At 41.4% G+C, this 17,633-nt stretch overlaps 1 protein-coding gene across 1 annotated transcript in view; it reads left to right on the top strand.

The window, feature by feature from the left end:
- The first annotated feature begins 15,348 nt into the window (after positions 1-15,348).
- LOC118626250 (phosphatase and actin regulator 1-like) overlaps positions 15,349-17,633 on the top strand; it is a 44,578-nt gene continuing 42,293 nt past the window's right edge. The window contains exon 1 of the mRNA XM_036255643.1: positions 15,349-15,451. Within this exon, the coding sequence (XP_036111536.1) occupies positions 15,349-15,451 (103 nt within the window). The remainder of the gene's footprint in view (positions 15,452-17,633) is intronic.

Below are 17,633 nucleotides of genomic sequence, written 5' to 3'. Positions count from 1 at the left end.
ACGATTGTTTGGTGATGGCCTCCTTGCTGATATCCAAAGGAATTTCAAAGGAATTTTTCAAGAGAACAGAAAAACACATCAGTTTAAAGTTTTTTGAGCACAAAAAGATGAAAACAGTCCCAGACAGTTCTCTTCCATCTTTCTGCATAAGGTTGTTGATCTTATTATCTTTCAGATGCATTTGTGAGCACAGAAAAGAATATGTAGGCTATTCCATTGATATATTTTATCTCTATTGGTGAATGGTAGTTAGTGAAATTCCTGTTGGAGCAAGCTAATCCCTCCATGCCCTCTACCCCCAAAGTCCCATGTCCATGGCTCTAAACATGACACTCATGTTTATTGTTATTTTGAGTCTGTTTACTTCAGTAGACTGAATTCTTCTTTAAATGCAGAAATTTTATTTCTAGTCATTTTTGATGTCGATGTTTAATGCTTATGCAGGCCAAAAGTTCAATACCAGCAATTTCATATTGTTTAACCTAATAATTGCTTAATGTTTAATGAGTTATTATTTAATCAATTACTTCACATTGATATCCCATTGAACAGAATTGGACTTTTCAAAAGAAAAGTCAGCACTTATTCTATGACTTTCCTGTAATACAATGTTAATGAAATTATAGAAAGTGTCATTTAGTCGATTTCTGGCTTAATACAATGGAGATTTGCACAATTTTTCTGGTATAAACAATTCAGCCCTAATGGTAACCAAATAGGATCTCTGTGCCTCGTTATATTCTGAGAAATGAATTAAAATTTCATCAATTTTTAAAATATGGGAATGTTCCTAGAAAGTTTACATTTGGTGTGTGCATGTTTCTGTGGTTATATTGTATTATATAGAGAATTTTCTCAACATTTCTTAAAAGCAATCAAGAAACTAAAATGAAAAATATAAACTCTGTAAGACATGAAATGTTCTTCCATATTTAAGAGGGTTTTGGGGGGAGATGCCTCCTTCCGAAGATAACTTCAGGGAAATTCAAACCTGCCAGTAATCTAAAAAAATACCAGAGTCAAAATGAAATAGGATAGAGCCATATTTATGTTAATTGCATTGCCCAAGTGATGATATGAAAAATTATTTATACCACTAAACAATCTATTTCAACACTAGTTCATTCTATGAAACAAGTTAACCACATAACCATTCCAAAGGACCATTTTTACTTTTTGATGTATATTTCTATCCTACTTCAAAAACATTTTGGCTTTGAAACCACTATGATTTTGCCTACAATCTCAAAAATACACTTTACTTGATATACTTACCACTTTTAAGACGCGTTTGCTTTTAGCATTAGTATTCAAAATGGGTTGCTGCTATGAAAAATAATTACAGCAAGACGTGCTGCTTGCGGACTGTAAAAGCCTCTCAACAGGTCATCTCTGCTGAAGAGTGAGGAGGATGCCGTGTCACCTTTCAGAGCATTGAAAAGCCTGTGGCGCTGATTCCAGAACTCAGTCTTTCATTTGGCGAAAACATCAAGTGAAAGAAATAATGTAGGAAAATGGACATTAGCCTTAATTATGGTATTAAGTTTTTCTTAAATTTAAAAAATAACTTTAAAAAAAAACATTCCACTGTTGGTGGGATTGTAAAATGATGCAGTTACTTTGGGAAGCCATTCCTCAAAAATTAAAAATAGAATTACCACATGACCCAGCAATTCCACTTCTGGACAAAAGCTCTAAAGAATTTAAAGTAGGAGCTTGAAGAGATATTTGTATGCCTATGTTCTCGGCAGCATTATTTACAACAGCCAAAAGGTAGAAGCCACTAATGTGTCCATCAACAAATGGAGGATCAAAATGTGGTATATACATACCATGGTATATTAGTCTTAAAAAAGAAGGAAATTATGCTGAGCTGGGTGGCTCAGTTGAATGAGCATCATTCTGTGCACCAAAAGGTTGGGTGATCGACTCTGATCTGGGCACACATACCTAGGCTGTGGATTCTATCTCCAGTCAGGGCACGTACAGGAGGCAACTAATCAATGTTGAGCATTGATGTTCTCTCTCTCTCTCTCTCTCTCTCTCTCTCTCTCTCATTAATGAAAATATCCTCAGGTGAAGATTAAAAAAAGGAAGGAAGGAAATTCTGACACATACTATAACATGAATGAACCTTGACGACATTATGATAATGAAATACACCAGTCACAAAGAAATAAATACCCTGGTATTTAAAGAAATAAATATCTGGTAAATACACGAGGTACCTAGATTAGTCAAATTTACAAAGACAGAAAGTAGAATAGTGGTTGCCAGGAACAGGGAAGAGGGGGCACGGAGAGTTATTCAATGTGTATAGAATTTTAGTTTTGCAAGATGAAAAGAGTTCTATAGATAGATGGTGGTAATGGTTTCACAACAATGTGAATGTACTTAATACCACTGAATTATATACTTTAAGATGGTTAAGATAGTAAATTTTATGTTATGCATATTGTACCACAATTAAAATGTTTTAATTTTTAAAAAGCATCTTCAAGAGGTCACTCTATCCATCATTTTGGATAGAGTGGTCTGCACAATGCATATTCTGAATCAAACACAGTATGGAGGCAATGACAACAGTACTAGGCTTGGCACCCACATATCTGGGGTTTTGCTTGGGCTCTATGACTTGGGCTCAAAGAAGTAAATTCAGTCCTCTAGGCTTTAAATCTTATCCTGTCTGAAAAATGAAGTAATAACTTCACCCCTGACTTTCATGTGATATTGTCATAAGAATAAAATGATGATTTTTAAAATTAAAAAAAATGCTATTTCAAGTTGGGAGGTGGGGAGAGTCCTCCAACGAGCTTCTTTGCCAGGAGATTATCTGTTAATAAATAAGAGAGGTTTAAGGTGGGCAATCTGAAGAAGAGCTAGTGGACACGCCTTACTCTCCTTAGCTGACTGGCCATACGGGAAATCTACCTTAAATCTTCTTTGGTTTCACCACTTCATAGTCTGTTTATTGTGTGACTACTGGCACGTTGCCTAATCTCTTTACACTTTGGTTTTCTCATCTGTTACTTGAGAATAGTAATTAATGATAACCTCAAGGGGGTGAGAGGAAGGTAAATCATGGTGCTTCCAATAATTCACCTTGCTGCCAACAAATTTATCAATAGAAATGCAGCCTCTTAATTTTTATTTCTTTATTGATTTTAGAGAGAGAGGAAGGGAGAGGGGGAGAAAGATGGAACTATCAATGAGAGAGAACATTGATTGGTCCCCTCCTGCATGCCCCCCACTGGGGATCGGGCCCACAACCTGGCCATGTGCCCTGACAGGAATCAAACCGGTGACTTCTTGGTGCAAGGGTCGACGCTCAACCACTGAGCCTCACGGGCTGGGTGAAATGCAGCCTCTTTAAGTGCTGAATGTCCGTGGTTCTCAAATTTTAATATGCATATGAATTTCCAGAAGAGATGGTTAACATGCAGGTTCTGAAACAGTGGATCTGGAGTGGGACCCAAGAGTCTACTGTTCTCAGGTGCCGAGGTCATGCTGCTGGTGGTCCATGGACGCATTGAGCAGCAAGACTCTCCCATGGGTCTCACAGTGTGGTCCACGTTTACATATTCTGGTCTCAGTTTACAGAAAAAAAAAAAAAGTTAGAGCTTAATCAGACCCCAATTCTATTGACTTCAGTTCAAATAGTTCTAGACTTTTCGAGCAATAAGATACCTTAGACTCAGAGACTTCATAGTTTAACTTCTCCATCTTCTAAGGGAAGGAAAGCACTATACCCAACATCACAGAGCTACAGATGAGAGAGCAACACCCGGGTGTTCCAGCTCCCAGTCCTTACGCTTACCAGGAATACAGTGATTGACGGTCCTAACCCAACACCCGCTAAACATACATCCCATTTGAGGAGTCATGGGGGACAGAGGGACAATGGTTAGTTCTGGAAAGAAGCCAACAGGGGTAGCATGCTTCATTCCGATCCAGAATGTTCCTCTGGACCTTCCCAAGGAGCAGAAGTGAACGACTAGTCCACAGTTCATCACTGTCTTGGAATCTAAGTAGGATTTTAGGCAAAACATCCTAGCCCATCTTCACCCTTAAAATTATGTTTTCCCCCCTTGGAAATTTTTTTAAAATGTCAGAACTTAAGCTGTCTTTGCTTGGCCTTTGGATCTTTGAATCTTAGGCTTCAGGTTCTCACACACCTCTAGGAGAACAGAGTCCTCCCTGAACAGGCAGACATGGTGACAGCCAGCCCCCGCGCCTGAGGCAGTCAGAGCAGAGGGGTCTTTCTCCAGACCCATGACTAATCACTGCAGCTTCCTGAGGATGTTATAAATGTTCCCAGCGCGGCCGCCCGGTGGCTGCTTTTTGGCTCTGTCTCACAACATATGTTATCTTCATGGTAGCTGGTCCCCAAAAGGGTTGTAACTCAAGGGAATCTCTTCACAGATTCATGTCTGGCTTTAAAACAAGAAGCTTTCAAACCTGTCAAATCAGGGAAGCAGACAGTAATTCTTTTAGGGGGGACATTTTCCCCTCTGGGTTTGTAAAGTTCTCCTCTGGGAGGACTCCCTCCTTTTACATTCCTGGGTCTGATGGCTTTCATGTCAGAAAGCAACCTGCCTGGAAGAGAGCGCTTTCCAAGGTGCACAGCTCTGTGAGGTTCGGGTTGAATCCACGGGGAGGGAGGCAGCAGGTGGGGGAGGCTCAGTGTACAAGGCATGCAGCACTAGTTGAATGCTTCTGCTGGTTGCCATAGGAATGAGAAGACTTGGAGTTTAAATCCTAGTTCCTCTGGAGCTATGTTAAAAATGTGACAGTGATTCTTGCCCTTTACCACTACCAGCTTTGAAATCAGGGGCTCTTTAAAAAATGCAGGATAAACTGATGAACAAAATTGACCCAGAGACATAGAGGTGGGGTACAGACTGACAAACCTCAGAAGAGGGGGTGTTGGGCGGAAGAGATAAACCACAGAATTTATATGCATGTACGTGTAACCAGTTGGACATAGATAACTGTGCAGGGACGGGGTGGGGGGATGGGAAGGAGGGTGTCAATGGGGGAAAGGGAGAAACATCTGTAACAAAAACAAATTGATAACAATAATTTAAGAAAAATAAATAAGAAATGCAGGACAAATGTTCACCCTGCCAGAGGAGGTCACACTAACCTAAAAAATGTCTATCCCGAGGCCCTGACAACTGAAGAACTTCCCAGTGACCTCGGGGGCCCCCCCAACTTCCAGGCTAGTGAAACACAATGCCGTTCTGTCCTTTTCCTCCCCATCAGGGATCTGTGACGTCCACAGACAAGCCTGACGCAGGTGGGAACTCACTCAAGGAAGGCAGTCATCATGGAATTGTTGTTGTGTGTGTGTGTGGGGGGGATATTTAAAAACCAAGGACTGGTTTTAAACCCGTAGCTCTTGAAACCGTTTTAAAGAGTATCTGTTGGAGACATGTACGTGTTTCCCCCGTCAGTCAGCTCTCTAGTTCTTTTCATTGCCCGTTCAAAGCCCTGACATCTATTGCCAACCCGCAAACTCAGCAGCGAACACCACACCACGTTTAATTCGTGTCCACCTCCTCCCTCCCCACACCACCGCTAGACACTGTGTTTTTCCATCTAATTTGAAAAGCTGTGGAGAAATGAAACACATCAGGAGCCGAGCACCTTACATAGAGTTTCCCAGCTGGCTTGCCACGAGGTCGCTCCTCAGCCCTGGACAGCTGAACCCCCGAAGCTGCCTGCCTCTAGCCTCATTTGCTCAAGTACAAATGTGATCATTTTCTATGTATAGTTCATATGACAAAAGTTGGAAGAAACTACGTTTAGCTAACTTGTCATTTCCTTGAGAAGAGGAATCGGTCTAGTTTATTGTGTTATCACCAGCAATTCATGCCATGATGAGAGCATAGTGAAAGATAAACAATGATCTGCCAGTTAAATCGTTATTAATAAATGATTAGTGACTGAACATATAGATTCAACAACTGCAGACCTAACTCTGAAAGAACAGAAACCTCTGCTGTTGAGCTATTCACTATGCCATAGATAAAGTGCCTCATCTAAGCCAAGCATCTACACATACTATGTTTGTTTGTTTGTTTGTTTTAATTTGGCTGAAGAAAGAGAAGCTGAGCTTATGGAAAACCGTGGCCAAAACTTTACTACACTTGAGCTCCTTGTTGTAAACATCTCCCAGGAAAGCAGAGTGGTGAAAAGAATGACAGGTGCCCTTTTGGTGAGGACATCTTGGCGTGGATCCTTCATGTCCCCTACTTTGCATGGCTCTCCAAAAAAGAACATGAGGAGCTCGCTAGAGTCCACCAGCTCTCTGTAGGAACTACCACTCTGGGGGCAATTACTACGGGCCAGGCACCATTCTAAACGTGTTACACATAGTAACTCATTTAATCCTCATGTGTACGTAACTAACTATAGGACAGGTTAGAAATGCAGACAAAATACAGTGGGATTTCATAGGACCTGGAGGTAATATTTCTTTTGTTTGTTTGTTTTTGTTTTGTTTGGGGAGTTTTTGTTTGTTTGTTTCCCAGGAGGTAATATTTCAAGTAATGTATGAGACAGATACAGTTGGGGTGCATGGGATGAGCTATCTTATTCCCATAACTCCTTGCATTTGTAAGCTGTTAAAAAATACTTAAATATAATACCTAACCTAAATACTTGATGTATGTCAGGTTCTGTGTTGCCTACATAGATGATCTCATTGGATTTTGGTTTTGAGTCTCGTTCTGCAGAGATGGACACTGTGGCTGGCTTGCTCAGCTAGTGAGCAGCAGAGCCAGGATCTCCAAGCCAATCTTATGAACCACGTTACTGCAGTGTCTCGTCTCCTGAGTAACTGGATAACATCTCTTTGCTGGTTTTTATACGGCGATGAGTGTTGTAAGGCTGAATATGACAAAAATTATTTCTATATTCTAATAATGCTGTGAAAAATTAAAACTCGGTGACCACCAATACGGTTCTCTTTGTTTCAGACGTGCACCCACCTATCACTCCCCTTTATACACATCGTGGAGGGGGCGGGTCTTCCGTTATCCTCAATCCATCAGGAGCAGAGGATGCTGATTTGGAGAACTGATACCTATCAACTGAAGCTCCTCAACACCGGCAAGTGATAGATCCTAAAGACATGTAACCCTGAAATCAAACCAAGGACTGTCATCAATGATGATATTTGTTATGGAAAGATGTGCATCAAATATGTACAAGAGTATAAGGCAAATATTTAGTATTAATAGTTAAGCACATAGACCTGTAGAATTTATCAGTGTATTCAAAGTGTTTAAAAACAAAAATCAATGGGGGAAAAAGAAGAAACATCTGTAACAAAAATAAATTAATAAAAAAAAATTTTTTTTATCCTCATCCAAGGATATTTTCCCATTTTTCGTTCAGATAGAGTGGGAGGGAGAGAGAGGAAGAAAGAGAGAGAGAAACATTGATGTGAAAGAAAAAAAATTTTTTTAAATAAATAAATAAATGAAACAGTTACTAAAGTTCCTTTGAATTCTATTTCTGCTTGTTTTTTTACCTTGGCACTTGGGAACACACCAAAAATGGTAGTTCAAGGTTACCACTACTTCTAAGTTCATTTTGATTATTTCTTAAATCTCTATATACCTCTTTTTCTGTCTGTTTCTTTCTAATCTCTATTTCTACCTACCTCTACATCTTTCTTTTCTTTCTTTCTTCCTTTCATCTATGTATCCATGTATTTATCTATGTATCTATCTATGTATCTATGTATCTTTGAATCTATCTATCTATCTATCTATCTATCTATCTAATCTATCTATTGGCAATCCTCATTTTGTATAGCAGTGCAGGATTGTAAAAATGACATTTCGATGATGTAAAAATGACTTACATGGTTTTGATAGAATTTAGAGTCACTCCCTGTGGGTTCTCACCACTATCCAATCTTATTTTCCTAATGTGTTTTGAAATGGCAAGGGCCATATCTTCTGTGCAGGGTCTGTAAACATTGTGGCCCTCAGAGATCACTATTCTTTCTTTCTTCAGTATGTCTTTGGATATTTGGAGGGTCCTATCTGGGTTTTTAGGAAGACTGGTGATTGATTTCTCAGCCCCCTCAAGGATAGTTGAAAACGCATTACACGCAAGCACATAAAGAACTGAGAGCAATATGATTTTTTTTTTTTTTGGCCAGAGGAAATAAGTCAAATAGCATTATTATATCTTCGCAAATTCGTGTTTCAAAAGCTCTACTCTCAACACATAGCTCTATCATCAAGAGGCCATTTTCATGTCTTTCTATTTAGGGATTTGAGAGTTATAGTAAATAGAGTTGCTTGAGAACGCCTCTTTTCCTATTTGACATTTCTTCATTTCCCTATTTCCAGATCAATTAGGTAAACACTGAGATACAAATATAATGTATGAGTAGTCTTTCTGCCAAGCAAAGAAATTTCCACATTGCAAGTAAGATCAACTTACCAGACTCCAGATGGCAGAAAGGCAAAGTGACATTTGATCTCTTGTTCTCCACTGTGAACCAGCCCCTCTGCAGAAAAGCGGATGGATATTTTCAGAAGCACCCAGCGGGCAAGTAGAGCCAAAGGCTTGAGTCCTCTTGGCTCTGACTTCGGTCATATTGGCCCATGCCACCTCTCTTCCAGTGTGGCCTCTCTCTCCAGGGCAATTTCAAGAGTAGAGAGCTGCATGATTCTGTTTTGAATCTTCTTGTTAACCGAGATGGGCCAAAGGGAAACTCCTTTGAAATAATGTCCTTCAGTAAGATTTAGGAGTCTGCCTCTGGTCCTCTAGGGCAACTTCAAATATTTATCGATTGTTTGCCCCTTTCTGCCACAGGAGTACCTGTTATCTTATACATAAGTAAGCCCTCAAAACATTACTACACATTTACATGGAATAAAATTAGGCTCATCCTCTCTCTGAGACTTGCTTTTTCTCAGTTCACCTTCCCAACCCTCCCAGTCTTCTTTAGCTTTCCAACTACCATCAAAAACTTCTCACAAGAAAATAATGGAAATTCATTTAACTCTAAAGTAAAAGTAACTGATGATGGCTTTAAGTCTTTCCTCGTCCAGGGAGATTTCCATATGAATAAAGCCTCAGATAAAATATTTACAGCACCCCAACCAATTCATGGCAAGCTTTAATGAAGAGGGAAGGATTTTTCAGTGATGGATTGAGGGATAGGAGAGTGACTTGCCAAGCAGAAGAAACCACTCCTATTGAAACATAATTATGTTTTTTTTTCTTGCAAAACAAATAAATATATTATTTTTATATGTATTTAGCAAGCTAGCTCTTAATCAGACATCTTCAATCTAGCCATCTCTCAAAGGGTTGCAAAATGTCCCCACACTTTGAGAGGGCTTCTAATTGTTTAAAGTTAAATTAGTTGGTTTTGTTGGGGAAGGAAACTTCCCAAAGATTGCCTGCAGGTGGAAGGCAGAACTTCATGCAGTCCAGCACAAATATAAAACATGCTCTTTTAGAAAGCTCTGGAATTAAAACAAGGCCAGTAAGGCAATTAAACAAGTAAAATTAATTGCATTATTGTCAATAACACAAATCTTTTTATCTCTTAGAAAACAGAAAACCACAGGCTGGTTCTGACGAAAGTCAATCGAATATTAGAAAAAGAGCAAAAGAGCACGTTGTTTACTTACAAGTCATGTGACCATCTTCCCCAGAATGTTTGTGTCTTGTGCTGGCCAATAGAATAAATGAGCAAACCCGAAACACAAATAAACACAAACTGATATTTTTACTGGTCTCCAGATTTCATCTTGAAATATGCCTCCATTTTGAATTAATCAAATACTTCTTCCCTTTTCCATGTAGACATATCTTCTTCCTACCAAAATGAACAGAAAAGTATATACATCTCTATGTCATGTATTTTTAGTGGTCCTAGATTATTTGTTTCAGCCTTCCAGTTCTAAACTTTCACACCGTAATGCCATCAATTAAAAGATAACATCTGGCCTGACCAGCGTGGCTCAGTGGATTGAGCACCGTCCCATGGACTGAGAGGTCCTGGTTGCATTCCCAGTCAGGGCCCATGTCTGGGTTGCAGGCTTGATCCCCAGTAGGGGGTGTGCAGGAGGTGGCCAATCAATGTTTTTCTTTTGCATTGATGTTTCTATCTCTCTCTCCCTTCCTTTCTCTCTAAAAAAATCAATAAAATGTATTTTATTTTATTTTATTTTTTTATTATTATTTTTTATCCTCACCCGAGGACATTTTTCCATTTTTTGTTCAGATAGAACGGGAGGGAGAGAGAGGAAGAGAGAGAGAGAGAAACATCGACGTGAAAGGGACACATCGAGTGGCTGCCACCCCGCACGACCAACCAGGGCAGGGGACAAACTGCAACCGAGGTACATGCCCTTAGTGGGAACCGAACCCGGGTCTCTCTGTACCGCAGGCCGACGCTCCAACCGCTGAGCCAAACTGGCCAGGGCTAAAATGTATTTTAAAACATAAAAATAAAGATAAAATTCTGCCCTGGCTGATGTGGCTCAGTTGGTTGGAGAGTCATACACCAAAAGATGCGGGTTCAATTCTCCATCAGGACACATAATTTGGATGCAGGTTCAGTCCTCAGGTGTTGGGGCGCATACGAAGGGCAACCAGTCAGTGTTTCTCTCTCTCACTCTTTTTCTCCCTCCCTCCCTCCCTCCCTCCTTCCCTTCCTCCCTCCTTCTCTTCCTCTCTATAAAATCAATAAACATATTCTTGGGTGAGGATTTTTTTAAAAGATAAAATTCTACTTTTTTTTTTTTTAATTCTAGCTCACTGAGATGGTAACACTGAGTTCATTTTTAGAACTGATGTCTTGAGGATGTTTTGGGCTGAATGGTTCAGTGCTGCATAAATGTGAGTCTGAATACTTGCTCTAACCTTGCCTTCTCTGTCAGGTTCTATTATAGCTCAGAACAATGGGCCTTTCCCAGTGTTGCCTTTGAGTAGCTTAAAGTTATAAAACAGAGCTGAGCTGATTGGATTTTGACATTGGGTTTTGAACACTATGGTGCTCCCCCACCTAAAAAACATTCCTCACACAGGTATTCCTGCATGTAAACTGCAGCTGTGCTCCCCAGGAGTAAAGTCATGTTTTGAACTTCAGAAACTGGTCAGTCTATTTTAAAGAACCCAGTCATTAACTATTTAGTAAAATAAAGTCCCGTTTTACAAGTGAATAATCCATCATCCTCTTTTAAAATACATTTCTTTTTACTAAGTTGAAACTTTTCTGAATTTTCTTAAGTCATGGCCCTTTTACATTTCTATGTAAGACATTTCAAATTTCCCTTTCTTGGTCAACTCTTCAGAAATGACTGACTTCGAAACTCATCCCCAACCCCTAGGAATCAACTCTATTTTTCAAATTTCCAATTTAGCATCTCCTTCAATCACACTTTCATTTGTGCTCACCTAAATGATTGGTGTTTGTCAGTAAATTGTACATTGTCTCTCATTTTCTCTCTCCCTCCCTCCCTCCCTCCCTCTCTCTCTCTCCTATGAGTCATTACAATTTCAGTCGAATCACAATAGAGTTCAGAACCTCTCGCCCACACTTCACTGTAAGCTAAAGGAACCAGAAGACAGCTTTCTCTTGTAAATGTCAAGTGTTCAGCATGTCTCCATTGGGGGCTGAATAGAAATGTAACCTTAGAAAAGTTAAGTTCCCGGGTCTTGGGCACAGCTTTCAGCACAGGCAGACCTCATTCTGTGGTGCTTTGCTTTGTTGCACTTCACAGGTGTTGCATTGCATTGTCTGTTTGTTACAAACTGAAGTCAAGACCCTCCACCAGCAAAAAGATGACGACTTGCTTTATTGTGCTGGTCTTGACTCAAACTCCCGGTATCTCCAAGGTTTGCCTGTTTTCTGAGTCTAAAGTGGACTTTTGACTTTCCCTACAAAGGACATATAATTGGTCATTTTAGCTTCCTCTTTCATTAGACTTAATTCTCTGTGACACCAACTTTGTGTCTAATTTGTTCTGATTGGGTAGGAAAACCCACAAGGCAAACAGTAGGTTTTCATGTTTGTCTTAAGAACAGTCAGCAGAACCCTGGCTGGTGTGGCTCAGCAGTTAGAGCATGGGCCTGTGGACCAAAGAGCTCCAGTTTGATTCCCCTTCAAGGGTGGGTACCTGGGTCACAGGTTTCATGCCCGGTCCTCGTCTGGGTCGTTCAGGAGGCAACCAATCGGTGTGTCTCTCTCATTGATGTTTCTTTCTCTCTCTCCCTCCTTTCCACTCTATTCCATTCTATCTAAAAATCAATAAAAAAAATATCCTTGGATGAGGATTAACAACAACAAAAAAGAACGGTCAGCAGAGCTATAGACATGGGAGAAAGGGGTCTAGGGAGGGGTCTGGTGATCTTCCTCAAAAGGCTTCTCAAATGTAGCTTTGTTTAATAACCCAACACGTCCCACACCACATCGTACTTGTTACCACGTCTGCTTGGTCAACAAAGGGTGCAAGAAGTTTGTAGAAAACCCATTAGAGGGTTTGTGTTTGGCTATCATTATGCCTTTCATGAGCTAATCTCAAATATTGTGCCTAAGAGTCCTTACTGAGTTTTGAATCTTTTTTTTTTTTTAATCCTCACCTGAGGATATTTTTCCATTTTTTGTACAGATAGAGTGGGAGGGAGAGAGAGTGAGAAACATCGACGTGAAGGGACACATCGAGTGGCTGCCACCCGCACGACCAACCAGGGCCGGGGACAAACTGCAACCGAAGTACATGCCCTTAGCGGGAACCGAACCCGGGTCTCTCCGGACCGCAGGCCGACACTCTAACCGCTGAGCCAAACTGGCCAGGGCCTTACTGAGTTTTGGTAGGGAGGATATCTAAGCAGAATCAACTCAGGAATCTAACCAAAGTTGGGTTTTGTTTTGTTTTGTTTTTGCTGTTGAGATTATTTTGCTACATTCAGGCAGAGAGGAATGCATTTAGACAGATTGGCATGATTTGGCCTGGAGGTTTGACCAAGCAATCAGAGGCAGAAAGAGGAAGAAAGACCAGGACTAAGGGAGAGAGGGGTGAAATGAAAGGTGCACAGTGTATTTCACTCCAGAAAACAGCTCACAATGATAATTACCCACCTTGCTTTGCAGCTCAGCATAAAAGCGGCGTTGCACCAAACCCTACCCAGGCAACCGTCGTGATTAGAAAGTACTCCACACCTTGGAGAACTGAGGAGACATGAGCATAATTTTAAATGCAAATTAAATTGAGGGGGTAGCGGAGAGAACACACGAAAGACAGTAAAACAAAACCTTTCAATTTTCTTAAATTAGCAGTCTAAAGAGCAACTCCACTCAGATCTCTTTTAGGGTTTGCATTTCATCACAGTATAAAATGGGCAAACCCATCTCCTTCTTCTGCTCAGCGCTCCGGAATTGGGATTGAAGGGAAAATTAGAAGCTGTTCGTTTGGGCTTGCACACTCAGCGGCTTGCACACTCAGCATCTTACACAGCTTCATCTTGTGCTCTACCGTGTCCTTTGAAAGGGGCCAACAAGTGCTGGTGAGTATGTGCTAACTTTAAGACTCTTCCTTTCGTGCATCTTTTCTGGCTACCTTTCTTTCGGAGGGGACTGGCGGGGAATCTCACCAAGATCTATGACAGAATGCGTCTTTTAAAAGCTGGGAGATTTCAGACAGCTTTTTCAGCGTCTTCCAGTGACTGATTCACAGAAGGCAAGAGAGTTATTTCCAGCCTAGATGCGGATGGCTGATCTTTGTAATAATTATAACGGGAGAATGTTTAACATGTGCTGGCTAAACACGGCCCTTTTCTACCACCCTACCCAGCATTAGGGTAAGAACTGGTGCCCCCAACAATTTCCAGACAACTTTCTTATCAGGTTAACTGTTTATTCATGCAATTCTGTTGCAATTGCACACCAAACTGTGACTTGGGGCTAGAGAAATAAATTACTAAGCCCCAAACCATTTTTTAGTGTCTATGACACTTCTCTGCAAAAGAGATGGGCGGGGACTGAGAGAGGGAGAGTGGACCCACGTGACTGTTACATATAGATTTTGATGGGCATGGTTTTATGCCAAAGTTTTACACAGGAAACCGGGCATTTTCTTCCTTCACAGTGGAGGATACAAAGAGACTGAGGTTGGCGTCACCTTCCGTTGCTAAGGTAACGTGCTCTGGCCATTTGAGCGGATAAAGCAAGTCCAGTGGAAGGTATACGTTATTCATTGCCGTTCTAATCGAACAATCAAAACTGTTTACTTCCACCGGGAATATTTAATGAGATCAATGACTCTCTGGCTGAAATTGCTCTTGCTTTTATTGCCGGCAGGTAGCTCTTGATTTTTTTTTTTTTTTTTTTTTATTTGCAGTAAGTATGATTTGCTGTTGGGGTACCTTTGGGTATTTCTTAAAGTTTCCTCTTACCAGACTTGGTTTCTTAGATTAAAATGTTAGAAAGAGAAATAGCTGAATTTGCCTTCTGAGCTTGATTTTAATGACTTTGTCTTGTTAATTCTTTCTAAAAGCATCTTGCAGAAATAGAGTAGTTAATTTGTGCAAGAGTCAGGAAAAGAACCCAACAGGCTAAATGTTTTCCAGTGAAGTGTACCAGCTTCCCGAAAGACTAGTGCATGATAATATTATGGGGATCGTAGTAATTCTGAAATAATTGTCACTGCTCTACAAACCAGAATTCTTTCTTAAACTCAGTCCGTGTCAGGGGTAAGCAGGTAATCCTGTAGCACTTTACAAAATGTGTTGAGGGAATCGCTATAAAAAAAAGAATTGGAGGCATTTTACAGCAAACATGTCAGCATGTGTCATAAATGCAAAACATCTATAAGCGGAGGCTCTGACTCCCAGGCGATTCTTTGCTGCTCAAGGGGAATCAGAACTCCCTGGACCAGCTGAGGGTGAGAGCTAGGAAAATCTCTGGTGATGCCATTTATCAGACAGACCTTTAGAAAACAGATGGCATATGAATTCAACAGCATATTTCCAGTCGGCAGACCACAAGGAAAGGCTGGTATGTTATCTCTCTTTAGCCTGCATCATCTGTTTGTTCCGAGTGGAATATATGACTTTCAATGAATGTTGCTTTAATGTGGCATTTTCTCATATAATAGGAAAGCTATATTGAAGGGTGACTTTAGAATTGGACACATCAGTCAAATACAGGATATTCTAATGAGATAACATATATGCTTATGATATATATGCATGTTTGAGGCTTTAACGATCTATTTGACAGTCTAAAATACTGTGATTTTTTTTCCCTCCTTCACAGGCAACCAAGTGACTATTTTGTCTTAAAACTCTGTTTTTGAAGCGTCAAGGATGGATTATCCCAAAATGGATTATTTTCTGGATGTCGAGTCTGCTCATAGACTCTTGGATGTGGAGTCGGCTCAAAGATTCTTCTACAGTCAAGGAGCTCAAGGTAATAAAGGAAATGGGAGAAAGAGAGGAAGTTTGAAAGGCATCAGGGACACTTTTACCCCCGGAAAGGCTGCTCCTGCAGGCTGTGCCCTTGCAGGGAGCACCTGTCTGGCTGAAATCCAGCTGGGAGAGAGGCTCCTGAGATAGGCATCAGCTCCTGCAGCTGCCTTACCTGTTTTACATGAGCCCAGCCCCTGCCCCAGGGAATCCCCAGTGCACTGGGGAGCAGGAAGGAGCATGCCTGTTGTGAAGTGTTGGTGATGTGTACATTTTTATTGCATATTTCAAGATGGTGCATCAGGCTCCAGTTTACTCTCTTTTCTGTTCAAGGATGCATTTAGAATGTTTTCCCACCACATTTCGTACTTTCTCTTTTCCGTGAAATAGGCAGGGCATTCAGTCTAAGCAACCTGACGACGGGCATATTCCAATGGTACCACGGTTGCTCTGAGGGACAGGACAATGCCTGTATTCGTCAATGGAAAAGTAGTTGAAATCTTGGAAGGCACAAGGCAGAGCTGGGAAGGAAGTGCTGTTTTGATCGTGCTGGCTGGTTGCCCTTTTAGGTGGCGCTTGTGCTCCCCACAGAGCACTGCTAATATTCTGCCTTGGTTTTCCCACTGGAGTCTGCTAAATTGGTTTTACCTCGCTCTCAGGCCAGTTTCTCATGGTAACCTTGAGGGCTTGCAAGACTTCTCCATCTCTGTTTCCAAATTTCTGGGCATGATCCAGTCTTCTTAAAGTCAAGAGGGGTTGGAATTTGTTTGATCTATCTATTTGAGTCAGTGCGCTCATCAGCAGAGCTTAAATTCACAAAAGTGATATAATAGCTAGTTCTGCTCACCCCTCTGCTGTCTGTGATTAGCATTGCTACTCTCAAACACTACAAAGACACAAAGATGTTGCTGAAGTAGGAGGAGGGTAAGAGACTGGCCAGACCTTCAGCTTCCACGGGGTCTGCAAGTAAGAAAATGCTCGAAGGAGATGGAAAATGGAGGAAGGGAAAGGGGGTTCGAGCAGGGCTCAAGCCCGACGGCAGACCTGCGCTGAAACATTGCTGGGTCTGGTCCGTTCAGTGTGAATGGGAGAAAACAATGGGTGGCGGAGTCACCCGCCCGAGCTGCACAGCTGTCAGAACAAGAGAAGGAGAGTGGCGGTTGATTGCAGATAATACACATGCCCACTGTGCCTGGCGGTAGAGACAATTTAAGCATTTAAGGAGACTACGCTTCGAATTTTTACAGAAGGAAAAAAGGCAGGAAGTGGGGAGTCTCAGAGGACTGAAGGCAGCCTGGTGGCTGCTGGCAGATGGAGCTGGGGGTGGAGTGGTCAGAATTGTCACCGTCAGTGACTGTGGTTTAGACACCGGAGTCGGAAATGTTTGGGGGAAGGGGATGGTATAGGTTACTGCTGCTTTGATATCATGCTCATTGCAGGGTAATCAGAATGATGTTTCAATCAGATCATTTTGGACTTGTAGTAAGGGTGGAAGTTCCCCACACATCATCTAGGTCTATTCCCCCAAATCCCAGACTTTCTCAGTCAGAGATCCAGGGTAAGGCTTCGGAGTTTGGACTTTGGGCAAGCGCCCCAACGACGATGACCTAGGAGCACATTCCAGAACAGTCCACCCAGTCCGGTTTCCCTCTCCGCCAGAGCAGGGACACTCCCCTCAGGATTAGCAGCAGGTAATGCAGCGAGCGGTCCGGTCCGGGATCACAGCCTGGCCCCTGGCTGCCTAGGTGCAATCCTGGGTCTGCCAAGGTCAATCTGGGTAAATTAACCTCTTCTGCAAATAAGAGAGCCTAATGTATAAATTCTTCAGTGCATGAGGAGGTGAGACTTTAAGTACTTAAAACAGTTTTTGCCACATAGGGGGTGCTATATGTAAGCAAAGCAATAAAATAAACATCTCTGGCAGAGGCCGTCGGTCCTCTGTTTGATGTCATAAGGAAGCCACTGCCTTTCAAACAAATGTGGCCCTATAGGAATTTAACTTCCTATTTAGGGTAACATTTTAAAAAAATGAAAATAAATGTTAAAACACAGTGATCATTTTCTTGCCTCATCAAAACGTAACTCAGAGAAAAACTGAACCATAGTAAAACTTTGTCTTGATACTTACTCCCTACCTACCTAGTCCTTCCTTTCACTTGAAAGGTAACAGGCCCTTTCCTTCAACA

Source organism: Molossus molossus, unplaced genomic scaffold (genome assembly GCF_014108415.1).
Source record: "Molossus molossus isolate mMolMol1 unplaced genomic scaffold, mMolMol1.p scaffold_m16_p_12, whole genome shotgun sequence".
NCBI classification, from domain to species: Eukaryota; Metazoa; Chordata; class Mammalia; order Chiroptera; family Molossidae; genus Molossus; species Molossus molossus.
This window is presented reverse-complemented; position numbering and strand designations above follow the sequence as displayed.